Source organism: Pinus tabuliformis, chromosome 4_2, assembly GCF_031772625.1.
Source record: "Pinus tabuliformis cultivar Carrire ecotype Pingquan chromosome 4_2, CPIR1, whole genome shotgun sequence".
NCBI classification, from domain to species: domain Eukaryota; kingdom Viridiplantae; phylum Streptophyta; class Pinopsida; order Pinales; family Pinaceae; genus Pinus; species Pinus tabuliformis.
The window spans coordinates 219143255-219157555 of NC_142304.1; the positions used below are offsets into that span (position 1 = coordinate 219143255).

General features: G+C 43.0%; 1 protein-coding gene across 2 annotated transcripts in view; it reads left to right on the top strand.

Annotated features, from left to right (window-relative positions):
- LOC149168880 (ARM repeat superfamily protein) overlaps positions 1-14015 on the top strand; it is a 207837-nt gene extending 193822 nt beyond the window's left edge. Inside the window, exon 9 of one of the 2 annotated variants that reach the window (XM_089428465.1) lies at positions 13323-14015. In XM_089428465.1, coding sequence (XP_089284591.1) covers positions 13323-13951 — 629 coding nt within the window. In that variant the 3' untranslated portion in view covers positions 13952-14015. The remainder of the gene's footprint in view (positions 1-13322) is intronic. The other variant, XM_089428466.1, reaches the window with a different exon arrangement.
- The last annotated feature ends 286 nt before the right edge of the window (positions 14016-14301 follow it).

Sequence of the window (14301 nt, forward strand, 5' to 3'; positions counted from 1 at the left end):
AAATTCTATTGGGAGAGAAATAGGTGCACCTTCCTTTGTTTGGTTTTGATTAAATCACTTTACGTCATGTTGATGGGACCAAAAATGAGAAAAGCACCCCACTTTGTTTAGATTAGATATATTCTAGAAAAGAATTTATGTGGGCCTAAGGGTGCGCCACCTTCTCCTATTATTCTTAGAGTACATTTGGGTGTATGAATTTGGTGGGGCTTAGGAGAAGCACACTTCCATCTTTAGCATAGCTAAAATATTTGATAGCATCCACCAAAAGGCCCTTGTTACTGTCCAACTTAGTAGTCTCGTTAAGGTCCTTACAAGATGCTAAGGTTACACCACACATGACAAGTGCTCATTGTCACCTCAACACAAGTCCCCACTTTTTAGGCCAACTCCTACAAAGCCAAGGGAGGTTTCCCTATACTAAAACATCCTACACTACATGTTAGTAGACCAATGTTTTATAGTAACTCTTGGGTGATGGAGTCTAGGAGTTAATTTTATATTTCTTTCCAATTTGAAAATGAAAATTTACTACAGAAAATGCATACCAACAAGTGAAAGACATTCTAACTATGGGAAATAAACCCTAAAATAGCACAATAACTAAGTGTTGAGAGCCCTTACCAAGCTTGAGATGTAATACCTTTCTGTAGGTCTTGGTATGTGGCTAAAGATGAACAATTATCTTGTTTTTCTGATGCTTCTGACTTGCAAAACTGCAAAAAAATGCAGAAACCAACAAGTTAAAACCCCTCTCATCCACAAACCGATAAATGTTTAAATAAAATATGATGATTGGGTGGAAGTGTTAGGGCGATGAAATATGCACATAATGAGTAGTTCAACACTTGAAAATAATGACTAATATGGAAGATATCCAAATCTGGAAAATATCATTCAAGAATAGGGGCCAAATCCCTGCTACAATGAAAATCCAGATCTTCTTTTATGCCAAAATTTAATTTCCAACAAGCTAGTAATTAATTTATCCACCATAAAAAAGTTCAATTAATGCTCGAAAGTGAAGAAAATTGAAGGGTTTGAAATATACCTTTAGAGTCAAAACCCTTTTGAGAGGGTTTCACTTCTCTGTTGGAAACATTGAGAAGGGGGTTAAATCAATATTACATTACTTCTGACAATTTTTCACTTAGTTAATCTTGAAACTGAATTCACATCACATAATCAATCATCCACAGTGTATGAACACAAAGATTAAAGTTTAAATCAAAATTTAAAGAAGAAATACTTGAAAATTATCTTTAATTTATTACTATCTTTTGTGAGGGCACCAATCCTCTGTAGGCATCAACTTACAAAAATTGCAGGCTCCAACCTCTCAAGAAGATGATGACACTAATCCTCAGTAAGCACCAACTTACAGTAATGGCAGGCTCCAACTTGAACTTAGCCTTTAATACACCAGAACCTGGACTTCAAATTAGGCTTGAACTTGGCCTTCAGGACATTAGGACTTGGCCTTCAAACCATGCCTAAACTAAATCTTCAAATAGTAGAACTTAGCCTTGAAACTTGGCCTTCAAACAACATAAATCCTCCCCTGAAGCTCGGACTTCAAAAAACAATACTTAGCCCTAAAACTCAACCTTCATAGGGACGGATCTCAACCCTCAAATTAGAATTGTAACTTGGCCTTAAGATAGGTCTGAAACGTTGCTTCTACAAGGACAAAATTCGGTCCTCAAGACAGGCATGAAGCTCTACCTTCTCCTCACTAGAACTCAACCTACTCGGCCTCCAAAGAGACCTATACTCAATCCTCAAAAACAAACCTTAAACAAACAAAAAACCCTTCCCATGAACAATGCCAAAAACCCTTCAAAATATGTGCCAAAATCTTTCCATAGAAAGTTGCTTCAACTTGGCTTCACTTCACTTCTTCTTGGTTCATGAGGTATGAACTTCAAACCCGCTCCTTCACTCTCTGAAACACAAAACTGAATGCTTCAATTGAGTGGTTAGAAATGATCATTCTCACACCTATTTATGGTGCGTTTGGATGCTAGGCTAAGGTCGACTTTTCCACTAGCTGTGTTGATTGGTGCAACTCGAAGAATGTATAGTGAGTATTCAAAAAATCATTTCTCCTCAACCACAAGGAATTAGAAGGCATGGCATACATCCAAATAGAGGAGATTGCACAACAAAAAAACAAGAAACCAAAAACTCATTCTGAATCAAGTGCAACCTCTAGATTTGGTAGCTCATCTCCTCATGGTACTTCTGGAAGCTCTGGAGGTAAAAGAACAATAGGGGATTTCCTTAATGTTGCTGGGAGGGATGATGTGGATGGAAAGATAGTCCGATTTCTTTGTGCTTGCGGTGTACCATTCAATGTGCTTCGCTCTCCCTATTGGTGTGAAATAGTAAAGGCCATCAATGAAGCCCCAAAAAGGTACAAGTCCCCCAACTATGAGAAAGCTAGAACAGTGTTATTAGAAAGAGAAAAAGCAAAGGTTCAAAGAGCTTTGACACGTTTTACAAATGAGTGGGTAGATTGTGGGGTATCCATTGTATCAGAGGGGTGGACAAATATTAAAAACCAACATTTGATAAATGTTCTTGGTGTTTCTACTAGTGGTTCAATATTTATTACATGTCATGACTCCTCCTCCATCAGTGCATCTTCCCAAAACATTGCAGATCTCCTATTGCAATCAATCAAAGATGTTGGTCTAAATAATGTGGTTCAAGTGATCACAGATAATGCAGCAAATTGTAAGGCAACAGGGAAAATTATTGAGCGTACTCATCCACACATCTTTTGGTCTGGGTGCCTGGTTCACACATTGAACCTTTTGATGCATGATATTGTGAAGCATAAAGAATGTGGGTGGATTAATGAGCTTTACAGGAGAGGGAAGCAACTCATTAAATTCGTCACAGGGCATACAAGGGTAAACTACTTCTATGGCACTTACTCCAAGTTGCAGTTGCTTAAACTTGCAAAGACAAGATTTGGCAGTTATTACCTCACCTTTAGGCGGCTAGTGAAGGTGAGACAAGCTTTAACTAATATGGTGTGCTGAAACATGGGATGAAATTAACACTGATAGAGATGGTGCTAATGCAGCCAAGGACACTATTCTTGACATGTACTTTTGGTCACAGGTAAAATATGTTTTGCAATTCACCAAACCAATTTATTACATGATCAAGTTTGGAGATTCAGATCGACCAATAATTGGGGAGGTGTATGAGCAAATGGATAGCATGTTGGGGCAGATTAAAGACATTGTTGAGCCTAGAGATATCACTTTGTACAATTATATTCGTGTAGAGGTGGAAAACCGATGGGAAATGCTAAATGTTCCATTGCATGCATTAGCATATGTTTTGACACCTAAATACTATCATCCATCATGGCTTTCAACACTAGCACCTGGATGGGGGAAGCAAGAGAAAACCACTCCAAGATCAAGAGATTCACAAAAAATATATGATTGCATTGAGTAAATTAGTCCTTGATGAGGAGGAGGCTGCCATGGTACAGAGATAGTTGAGCAACTATACGCTTAACACTGGTCCATTTGGGAGCATGCTTGCAATTAGAGATCGACAGACTTTTTCTTCTCTTGAGTGGTGGAACATGCATGGAGGGGCTACTCCACTTCTACAGACTTTGGCATTGTGGGTGCTATCACAGGTGGTAAACACTTCTTCTGCAAAGAGGTGTTGGAGCTCTTATTCTTTCATCCACAGTGTTAAAAGGAACAGGTTGAGTTTAGACCGGGCAGAGAGCTTGGTTTATGTTCATTACAACTTGCGATTGTTGTCCCATTATTGTGATGATGCAAAGAGTAATAAAGACCTTAAGATTTGGGACAGGAATCTGGAGGAGCCCAATTTGGAGGTGGAGTGTTGCAATTAGAGCAATTAGAGGATGCTCTTATCTAGGTATGTCCATTGTGGTATGAATTTTGCTTATAAAGCATTTCTCTAATTCATGTTTTTAATTTTTTTTGTTAACTAGTGGTTTTTTTTAATATGAATTTTTTGAGCAATTCTAGGATGATGATGATCGAGTTGAGATGTGACCCCCATCTGGTCCCTTGGTTCCTAGGTTCCATGGTTCAACACCAATAGCAGGGGGTTTGTCTTCATCAGTTTCAACGCCACAACTTCCACAGGCACCATCTTCTTCATTGCCACCATGTGGAGGCCCGCCACCACGTTCTCTTCATGGTGGAAGGAGGAGAGATTAGTAGATATATTCACAATTTACTACTTTTGTCATAGATTAATCATTAGACTTGTAGGCTTGTGAATTTGAACCTTTTTGTCTTGGCGGTGACCAAGTGACCTATTTTGTAAACATTATTATTTGAATTTTGGACATGACAAATGTTGACAGTTGCTCACTTGCTAGATAAATCATAATATGCTCTATGTTTTATAATATGCTTAAATGTTTTATGCTTTATAATATGCTTAAAAATTTGATGTATGTTTGTAATTGCTAGAATATAGATGGTTGATGCTCGGATAATTAATCATTGATGTACATACTAGTAATTACAATGCAATAATGGATGCCATATATATCTTGATTTATGCAAAAATATGCATGTTTTCATGTCTTCTACAACTAATTTGGTATTTGGGATGTTTGTTTTGAATATAAATGCAATATATATATATATAGCAGATGCTTTGCTTCCTAGATTTTTGGAAAATGACGCTTCGCGTCCCTGCTTCCAAAAAACATCCCCGTTTTGTCCCCGCTTCGTGAAACATTGCTTAGACCAGCGTTCTTGTTGAGTTTTATAGCTAGCTGAGCCAACAATCTAGCAAGTCGAACTGTTGCGCTGAGGGACAACACAGAGGCCACTCAGCAGATTTTGGTGGTACTTGGGAGCAACTAATTTGGGCAAGAGATCACTCGGGGAGTTAGCAATTGGATAGTAGGGGTGAACTCAGCATTTTGGAGGAGTTTCCAGATGGTTTTATAGGCAGTTTTCCAGCAGGTTGAATTTGGCAACTATAGCTAAGGTGAGGCTCCAAGGGGGTCGAAAATCAAAAGTCCAAACTAGCTGAAATCCCTTCTGGGTTTTGGCCAAGGAGTCCGGGGTTAAAAGCATATAAAATTTTGGGTAGTTTTAGTGCACTTTCCAAACATTCAAACTTCAGCAGAGCAACAGTTTTCTGGGCAGCGCAGTGCAAATTGGTGCAATAGCTGGGCAGCCTTCAACTCAGCCATTTTCCTACTTGGGTTTGGTCCTGCTTGTCCATTGAGACAAGCCCAGGTGCACTATTCCATCATCTATTGTATTTGACTTGCAGAAATATAATAAATGGCTCAGAAGTTTTCCATTTCTAGCGTTTATATGGGTGTTTGTTGAATATTTCGTTTTTATAATTTGTTGCATGTATTATTTGTTCATTATCACTTCTATTCCTATTTAGGATCATTACAGTGGTATTAGAACCTAGTTCTTGGCTCAATTGTGGGGATTGTCTCCTATGAGAGAAGGGGACTAGTAAAACATCACCTACCAGAGACAAAGGTACAGGAGCAGAGAAAGGGAGTTAGAGATTACTCCAGAGATAGACGAAAGGGGGAAAGTAGTAGCATAAGAGGAGGAAATGGCAGAACCCAAGAGCAGGGAAGAGATGGCTTTCGACAGCCTTCTAAGAGCCTTGAGTGACTTGGCCAAGGGACAGGAAGACATGCTGGAAGAGATCAATTCGCAGAACAAAGAGAGGACCACACCTAGAGGGTTTCTGTGTGGGGAAACTTCAAGGGCCTATCAGCCATTCGATCACCCCTCACTAGTAGCGCAATGCCCTTTAGTCAGTGTGTCAACTCGTGCGACACTGCCTTCCTTCGTGCCGATGGCACAAATCGAGCCTGCAAGGGAGGAAGAACCCCCTCAGATGGGAGATTACTTCAGAGAATGGCAGTCTATGGATGAAGACTTTAAAGAAGCTCTCTCCTTCAGAGATTATTGCAAGCTCAAGCAGAGTGAGAAGAACAAGGGGTATGGAGGACAAGGGACCTAGAACTATGAGCCGCAGAGAACCATAGGGAGGATGTATATCCCTACTTTCAATGGCACTGCCAAGTGCATGGCCAGGGCTTGGGTTGAGAAGATGGACACCTACTTCCAACTCAACCGGATGACAGAGTAGGAAGCCATTAAGATGGCCACATTGCACATGGAGGGGGAAGCCCATGATTGGTGGTTTCATGGCTTGACCACCCTAGGGCATGCCCACATAGTTTCTTATGAGGACTTCAGCAGGAGGGTGGTGGAGCGATTTGATCAGAGGGATTCAGAGGCTTATTTCAAAGAGCTGACCCACCTGTGCCAAACAGGCAACCCAGAGTAGTACTTAGATTTTCTGCGAGTGTCAGTGATGGTCCCGGATTTATCCGAGGAAAGGAGGGTGTATACCTTCATTGAGGGCTTGCTTGAGCCCTTGCGTGCACTGGTGAAGTCACATAGACCCTCCACGCTACAGGAAATAGTCTTGTGTGGCAGAGATCTGTAGGGGGCCATCCCCAAGACTAGAGCACCATTTCCTGCACGGACCCCTTTCCCACAAAAGGGGCATGAGACTAGACCTCCACCTCAGAGGACCACACAGGGGAGGGGGCAGTTAGATGAGGAGACACGGAAGGACCTCCGGAGGAGGAAGCTGTGCTTCACATGTAGAGAGCCCTGGGCACCAGGCCATCAGTGCACTGCTGGGAGAGCACACTACATTGAGGTTTTTTCTGATAGTGACCAAGAGGATGAGGTGGAGCAGGATTGCGGTGGGGCAGATGGCGAGAGTCTGACAGACAGAGGGCCACCACCACCACCTCCATAGGGTGGGGCATCCCTTGCCCTAGCAGGGGGAGTTCTCGCTTCCTTATGCGGGATTCCCAAATTTTTGACACTGAGGATCAAAGGCACTGTACAGGGACAAAGGGTGTCAGTGCTAGTGGATAGTGGGGCTACCCACAATTTCATAGATGCCTAGTTGGTCCAGAGGAGGGGCCTCACCACAGCAGAGTTCGAGGGCTTCTCAGTCCTAGTACCAGGTGACCATACCATACAATGCACTAGATATGTGCCCTCCTTGACAGTAGTTATGGGGAACTACTTGATGACCGACCATTTCTTTGTGGTCGATGTGCCAGACACCAATGTGGTGATGGGTGTCCAGTGGTTGTATTCCCTTGGGCGAGTCATGACAGATTGGAGGAAGTCGGAGATGGAGTTCATTGGGCTAGATGGCAAACTGGTAGTCTTGAGAGGCATGCAGTCTTATCCACCTCAGACAGTTTCGGCCCACAGGATGGAGGCAGATTTACAACATGGGGACATTGCATGGGCAGTTGAGTTGAGGATCTCAGAGGTTGGAGGACATGCTCAGCCACCACGGACAGACATACAGGCCTTGCTGGACAGATACGCAGTAGTGTTTGGGGACATTCCACCAGGGCAACCACCAGACAAAGGGTTTGAGCACACTATTGAGTTGGAGCTGGGTGTGCAAGCAGTGATCACCACCCCTTACAAGCATCCCAAAGCCTATAAGGACGAGATTGAGAAGGCCATCCAAGAGCTGCTAGCCTTGGGCCATATCAAGCCAACTGCCAGTCCTTTCGCTTCTTTAGTGGTGCTGGTGAAGAAGAAGGATGGAACCCCTCGGATGTGCATTGACTACTAGGCCCTCAACAAGAAGACACTAAAGAATCGGTACCCCATTCCCCACATTGATGAGCTGATGGATGAGCTTAGAGGAGCCAAGTACTTCTCTAAGATTGATCTGTGTTCAGGGTACCACCAAATCGAGGTGAGGGATCAAGATATCCCTAAGACAACTTTTCGATGTCACTATGGGCACTTTGATTTTCTGGTCATGCCATTTGGGCTAACCAATGCTCCAACCACATTCCAGTCATGCATGAACCATGGCTTCCGGGGACAATTGAGGAGGTTCGTGCTAGTTTTCTTCGATGACATTTTGATTTACTGTCGGACATGGGAGGAGCACCTCCAACACCTGGAGGAGGTATTGTGCATTCTGGATGAGCAACAATTTTATGCTAAGCTCTCCAAGTGTGAGTTTGGGTTGACAAAGATGCTCTACCTAGGGCATATCATTAGCACTGATGGGGTGAAGGTCCATGAGGAGAAGATTTGGGCCATCAGGGATTAGCCAGTGCCCCGTGATGTGACTAAGTTGAGGGGCTTCTTGGGTATTTGCACCTACTACAGAAAGTTTGTCAAGGGGTTCTCACAGCTGGAAGCACCCTTGACCGACTTGACCAAGAAAGGGGCCTTTGCATGGACTGATGGAGCACAGGTTGCCTTTGATCGCCTCAAGGAGGTGATGAGCAGTTGCCCTGTTTTGGCACTTCTAGATTTTTCCCAGCCATTCACGGTGGAGTGTGATGCATCCAGGGTAGGAGTTGGAGCAGTATTGTCACAGGAGGGGCATCCCATTTCTTTCGAGAGTCGAAAGATCCTATCGCATGAGTTGTCATATTCCATATATGACAAGGAGATGCTGGCCATTATGCATGCATTGGTCAAGTTCCGCCAGTACTTGGTGGGCAACCGGTTCCAAGTGAAGACTGATCACAACAGTCTTCGACATTTCATGGGGCAGCAAGGCCTCAATGATAGGCAACAGAGATGGGTCAGCAAGGTGCAGGCCTATGACTTCAATATAGAGTATGTGCGGGGAAAGCACAATGTGGTGGCCGATGCTCTATCTCGGAGACCAGCTGGGTTATCTCTCATGAGCATCTGCCATGATTGGAAGGCTCAATTGTTGGTGGAGTACTCCAAAGATAGGAGGGCATGCGAGGTATTGGAGGGTACCCATGCAGATGAGCGTTACCGTGTGATGGATGAGGTCATCTATTACAAGGGGCGCATTTACTTAGTGCCCAACTTGCAGTTGAGGGAGAGGGTACGTTTCAAAAGACTTATATGGTTGTCTGAGAGAGATTCACGTGGAAGGGCCTCAAAGAGGACGTGCTGCAACACGTACGGGAGTGTGAGGCTTGTCAGAGGAACAAGGGGGAACTGATCCACCCCGCAAGATTGCTACAACCACTTCCCATCTCGGAGGGGAAATGGGAAAGTATTTCGATGGATTTCATCACAGGGCTCGCCACAATACAGGGGAAGGATTGGATATACGTAGTGGTTGACAGGTTGATCAAATTTGCCCACTTCTTCGCTATCCCCACCAGATACACAGCTGCACAAGTTGCCAAGCTGTTCTTCCGGGAGATTTTCAGATTGCATGGACTCCCCAAGAACATAGTGAGCGACAGGGACAACAGATTCATGGAAGGTTTTTGGTAGGAACTCTTCAGGTTGGTTGGGACGGAGCTCACTCCTTGCACCAGCTATCACCCTCAGAGAGATGGCCAAATGGAGAGAGTCAATCAGTGGTTGGAGGGGTACCTGAGGAACTACGTGACAGGTCAGCAGAGGACTTGGATTCAGTGGTTGCATCTAGGCGAGTATTGCTACAACACCACGCACCACATGTCCATCGGTATGACTCCTTTTCGTGCCCTTTATGGATATGATGCATTGCCTTTTGCTGATATTGTTTTTGGAGATAGCCGGGCCCTAAAGGCCAAAGACTAGGTCCAAGAGAGCCAAGATATCTTCAAGGCTCTCAAGGATAATTTGGTGACAACCCAAAATCAGCAGAAACTTTACGCAAACTGACACAGGACAAAGAGACACATTGAGGAGGGGGACTTGGTAAATGTCCGGCTGCAGCCTTATAGGTAGTCCGCGCTGAAACAAAGGGGGTTGAGAAGCTACAACCACGCTTCTATGGGCCCTACCGTGTGATTAGACGAGTTGGGGAGGTGGCTTATGAGCTAGAGTTGCCTCAGGGGAGTAGCATCCACAATCTTTTTCATGTCTTCTGCCTTAAGAGGGTGTTGGACAACAGGTGACAATAGCGGTTGATCTACCCCCACTAGATGATGAGGGCCACTTGGTGTTGGAACCGAAGGCCATTTTGGAGCATAGGGAGAGGAAACTGAGGAGCGGGACCATTAGGGAGTTCTTGGTGCGCTAGAAGAACTTGCTGGATGAGGATGCCACCTGGAAAGGTGAGCACATATTGGAGCACCCAACTTTGAGGTTGCTTGAGGGCAAGCAACATTTGGGAGGGGAGGATTGTCATGTTCCTTCTCAAAAACATTAGTAACAGGGTGATGCTACCCAGTTTTGCACATTTTTGACTAAGGAAGAGGACCCCACACTTTCGACTCGGGGACTTAAGGGCCAAATCGACTTTATTTAGCAGCTAGTGGAATGTGGGGGCCACCCACATGGGAGTTCGAGTTAGCCATTTGATGGGAGGATGGAGGGGCCCACATGAGACTAAGGAGGCCCAAGGAGCTATAAGGAGAGATCAACACTCATTTTGTTTTTCATCTTTGATATTTTGCAAACAAACACTCATCTGCTCACTCTACTGTTTAGCGAGTCACCGGCTGTTTAGCCACGAGTCTCTCGAGCGGGAGGTTCAACCTCTACTTCGGGGGACCATTTGTGCCCCGCCCTAGGGAGGTTGTTCCACAAGAGTTTTCAGGAGTTCCAGGGAAGTGACATACACCATCAGACAGTGCAGAGCAAGGAGTGCGTATTTCTGGGCAGCCAGGAAACACGCTGAGGGAGATTAAGGCAAGTAGAGATCTGATTGCTTGCCCAAGAGTTGGGAAGCTAAGGTAGCAACCTTAGACCAACGTTCTTCTTGGGTTTTATAGCCAATTCAGCCAAAAATCCAGCAAGTCGAACTGTTGGGCTGAGGGATAGCGCAGAGGCCACTCAACAGATTTTCGTGGTACTTGGGAGCAGCGGATTTGAGCCAAGAGATCACTTGGGGAGTCAGGGATTGGATAGCAGCGGTGAACTCAACATTTTGGAGGAGTTTTCAGGAGGGTTTATAGGCAGTTGCTAGCAGGTCTAATTTGGCAGCTATAACTGAGGTGAGGCTCCAAGGGGGTCGAAAATCAGAAGTCCAAATCAGCTAAAATCTCTTTTGGGTTTTAGCCAAGCAGTCTGGGGTTAAAAGCATATAAACTTCTGGGCAATTTTAGTGAACTTTCCAGCCATTTGAACTTCAGCAGAGCAACTGTTTTCTAGGCAGCACAGTGCAGTAGCTGGGCAACCTTCAGCTCAGCCATTTTCCTACCTGGGTTTGGTCTTGCTTGTCCATTGAGACAAGACCAGGGGCACCATTCCATCATCTATTGTATTTGGCTTGCAGAAAAATAATAAAATGACTCAGAAGTTCTCCATTTGCAACTTGTATATGGGTGTTTGCTGAATATTTCTTTTTTATAATTTGCTGCATGTATTATTTGCTCGTTATCACTTGTATTCCTATTTAGGATCATTACAGGCATCGTCCAAAGAGGTTGGGGGCCGCTTGCGCCCTCTGCCACGATGACGTCCCCTACCTCTGTCACTGCTCATGATGGAGATATAAGGGTTGGGCGTCACACAATTGAGGTCAAACCAAGACGAAGCAGAGTAGAGCACAAAGGATGGCAACTAGGAGAGAAATAATCGGGAGGCCAAGCTGTTGCAGAATATAATGCCGGAGTAGACGGTGGGTTGCGCGTTCCAAGGTGGAGGAATGAATGTCGAAGTGTGATCTAGTGTTTGCCGTCTGTTGAGGGACATTCACCATGTGCCAGACGCCGTCAAGAGGACAGGGTGATCTGCCTCTGGTCACTCGGATTCGGGGGAGATTTATAATTTTTATTGATGTCTTAGTATTACTATGATTTTATATAATGTGAAATATTTTTCTTCCCATACTTACTTTTGTTATTATAAAATTAAGACATATTTATATTTATTTAATATTAAATATATATATATATATATATATATATATATATATATATGTATATGTAGTTTCTTCGCTGTATCGTATCCGAATTTTTTGAAAATTTGTTGTATCCATTTCAAACCCCATATCTTTATCTGTACCCATATCCATTTCAGTGCAACCTGGAGAAAAACCCTAACCCTAGCTAGGGCTTCATCTTCGGGCTTAATTTGAGGGTTTGCCTTCTCCTTTGTTGATTACATCATTTGCAAACCCTTTCCTTGGTACTTGTATGCCTAGATATTCCTTTGTTGATCTATATTTTGAAACCCTAGGTCACACGTGCTTCTTTTTAGGGCTTGGTATATGATATGCTGCTCCTATACAAAAACAAATGTCTTTGTCTATTGAAGAGTATCTTTACTTAGTCCACATTTACATCACCTTGAACCCTTAAGGCTTAAACATAGATTACCTTTTAGGTGATCACTAGGAAGCCTCCCTTGTGGTGCGATTCCACTAAAGAGCAGGAGGAAGATTGCTGACGTGACATTGGAAATCTCCCTCATTGTTGCGATAAGGTCTTGCCTTTGCCTTGTGAGGCCTTTCATAAGTCCTGCGAGATTTTGAGGCAACAGGCACCATGAACCACAAGGCTCTCAACCCTCCCTCCAGGGCTTAATGATGGCCTTAGGAGGAATATGCCTATAAAATAGTGAAGCAGCATGTCAGACACAAATTTTAATCAGAATTTTATCAGAGTTGGGAGAGTCATTAGGTAATGAAAACCCTTGGAACTAACTTTTGAGGATGCTTTGCTCGTAAGAATCTGAGAATAACCAACGGAGACATCAGAAACAATGGTAGGATTAGGTTCTATTTGGTCAATTGTGGGTTTAAGTGAACCCTATGCATGTGAAAGAATGGCAAATTAGGGCTGGCACATCAGCCAATTGAAAGGACAAACAGTAAATGTGGACACATGACTAAGGAATCTAGAGTGCACGGCACATGCAGCCTCAGAGCTCCATGAAGGTCACCCCAGTCTTGACCATTTAATTTGTGTGAATTAATGTAACTACTTGCAACCAGCTTTCCATTCCTAAAAGCAATAACTGGTAGCTGTTGGAAAAAATTTCTGTGCTCTATTTAATCTTTATTACATGAATTTTTCAACCACAAATTTTATTATAAAGTAGTTCTGACATCCAATAATTTGTAGGCTTATACAGTTTCTTATTTTGTTTTATGGCTAGCTTTGGGTTGTAGCTTGTACTTGACTATGTCTGAAAGCCCTAATATCGTTGGATGACAAGAATGGTGTACAATATTATCCTTAGCCAGAATTTTGCTGTTGTTATTAATGATTAACTTTACTGTGTCCTATGTATTTGTTTAGAATTTGTCTATTGTAATTGTAACATACTTTAATATTCGAAGTTTAAATTTCTACTTCCTGGCTTACAATTTGTTTAATTGAATAGCAGGTGAGTTGAGCAATGAAGAATTAGAGCATGTTTCTGCGAAACAGGAAGAAATATGGTCAGCCATTGGTGCAGCTTCTCGATTATTAGTTAAACTTCTTGGTTTTAAGGGCATATGTAATTCCATAGAATGCATACACTTTGTCCATGTGCTACGTGGTATTCTCAAATCTAAAATTCCTCTCAATGTGAAAGACTGGGTTGCTGCTTGCCTGCTGAAATTAGATTTTGTTGGTATGGCATCAGATCTGAACTTTCCTATTAATTTGGAAGTAACTTTACATGATACCATACCAAAACTGATTGAGGGAGTTGAAGTTATGTCTTCTCCAACTACGAGGGAAAAAGCTGTCGTAGAGCTACACAATATCGTGTCACAAGGTGTTTTGGATTATTCTGTAGCAATTGCTAACAGGGGTGCCATATTTCCACTTGTTAAATTGCTAGGTGAAGGAAGTGAAAGGGCCCAAGAAGCTGCCCTTGCAATCCTTTACAACCTAGGTATGGATGAAGAGAACCATCCCACAATAGTAGCAGCAGGGGCAATTCCACATTTGGAACGATTAGTGCGTTTGGAGAGATCTGAATCAAAGGTTGCACTGTATTTATTAAGGGCGCTTCAAATATGACAAACTTATATTTAAAATTTTGGACTACATGGTTAGTATAAAAAAATTCTGGGGTTCAACATCATCTCTGTGCTGCTGCTACTAGCTCTCTGCATTATTGATGTTTCATCTTTAGGCTTATAGTGTTCAGTCCACATGTATTGTGGCCATTTGTTCTCTGGCTTCCTTGTTTGGCATTGATTTCATTATACATATTAGAAAACAGATTGGAAATGAAGAAAAAACCAACACCATATGCATGTACATTACAAATGGAATATATCTATATTATAACCCCTTAACAAGTGGGGTAGACTAGTCTCTAAAGAAACATTTCCCTATCGTGCCTCTTATTTACAGTACTGGACATG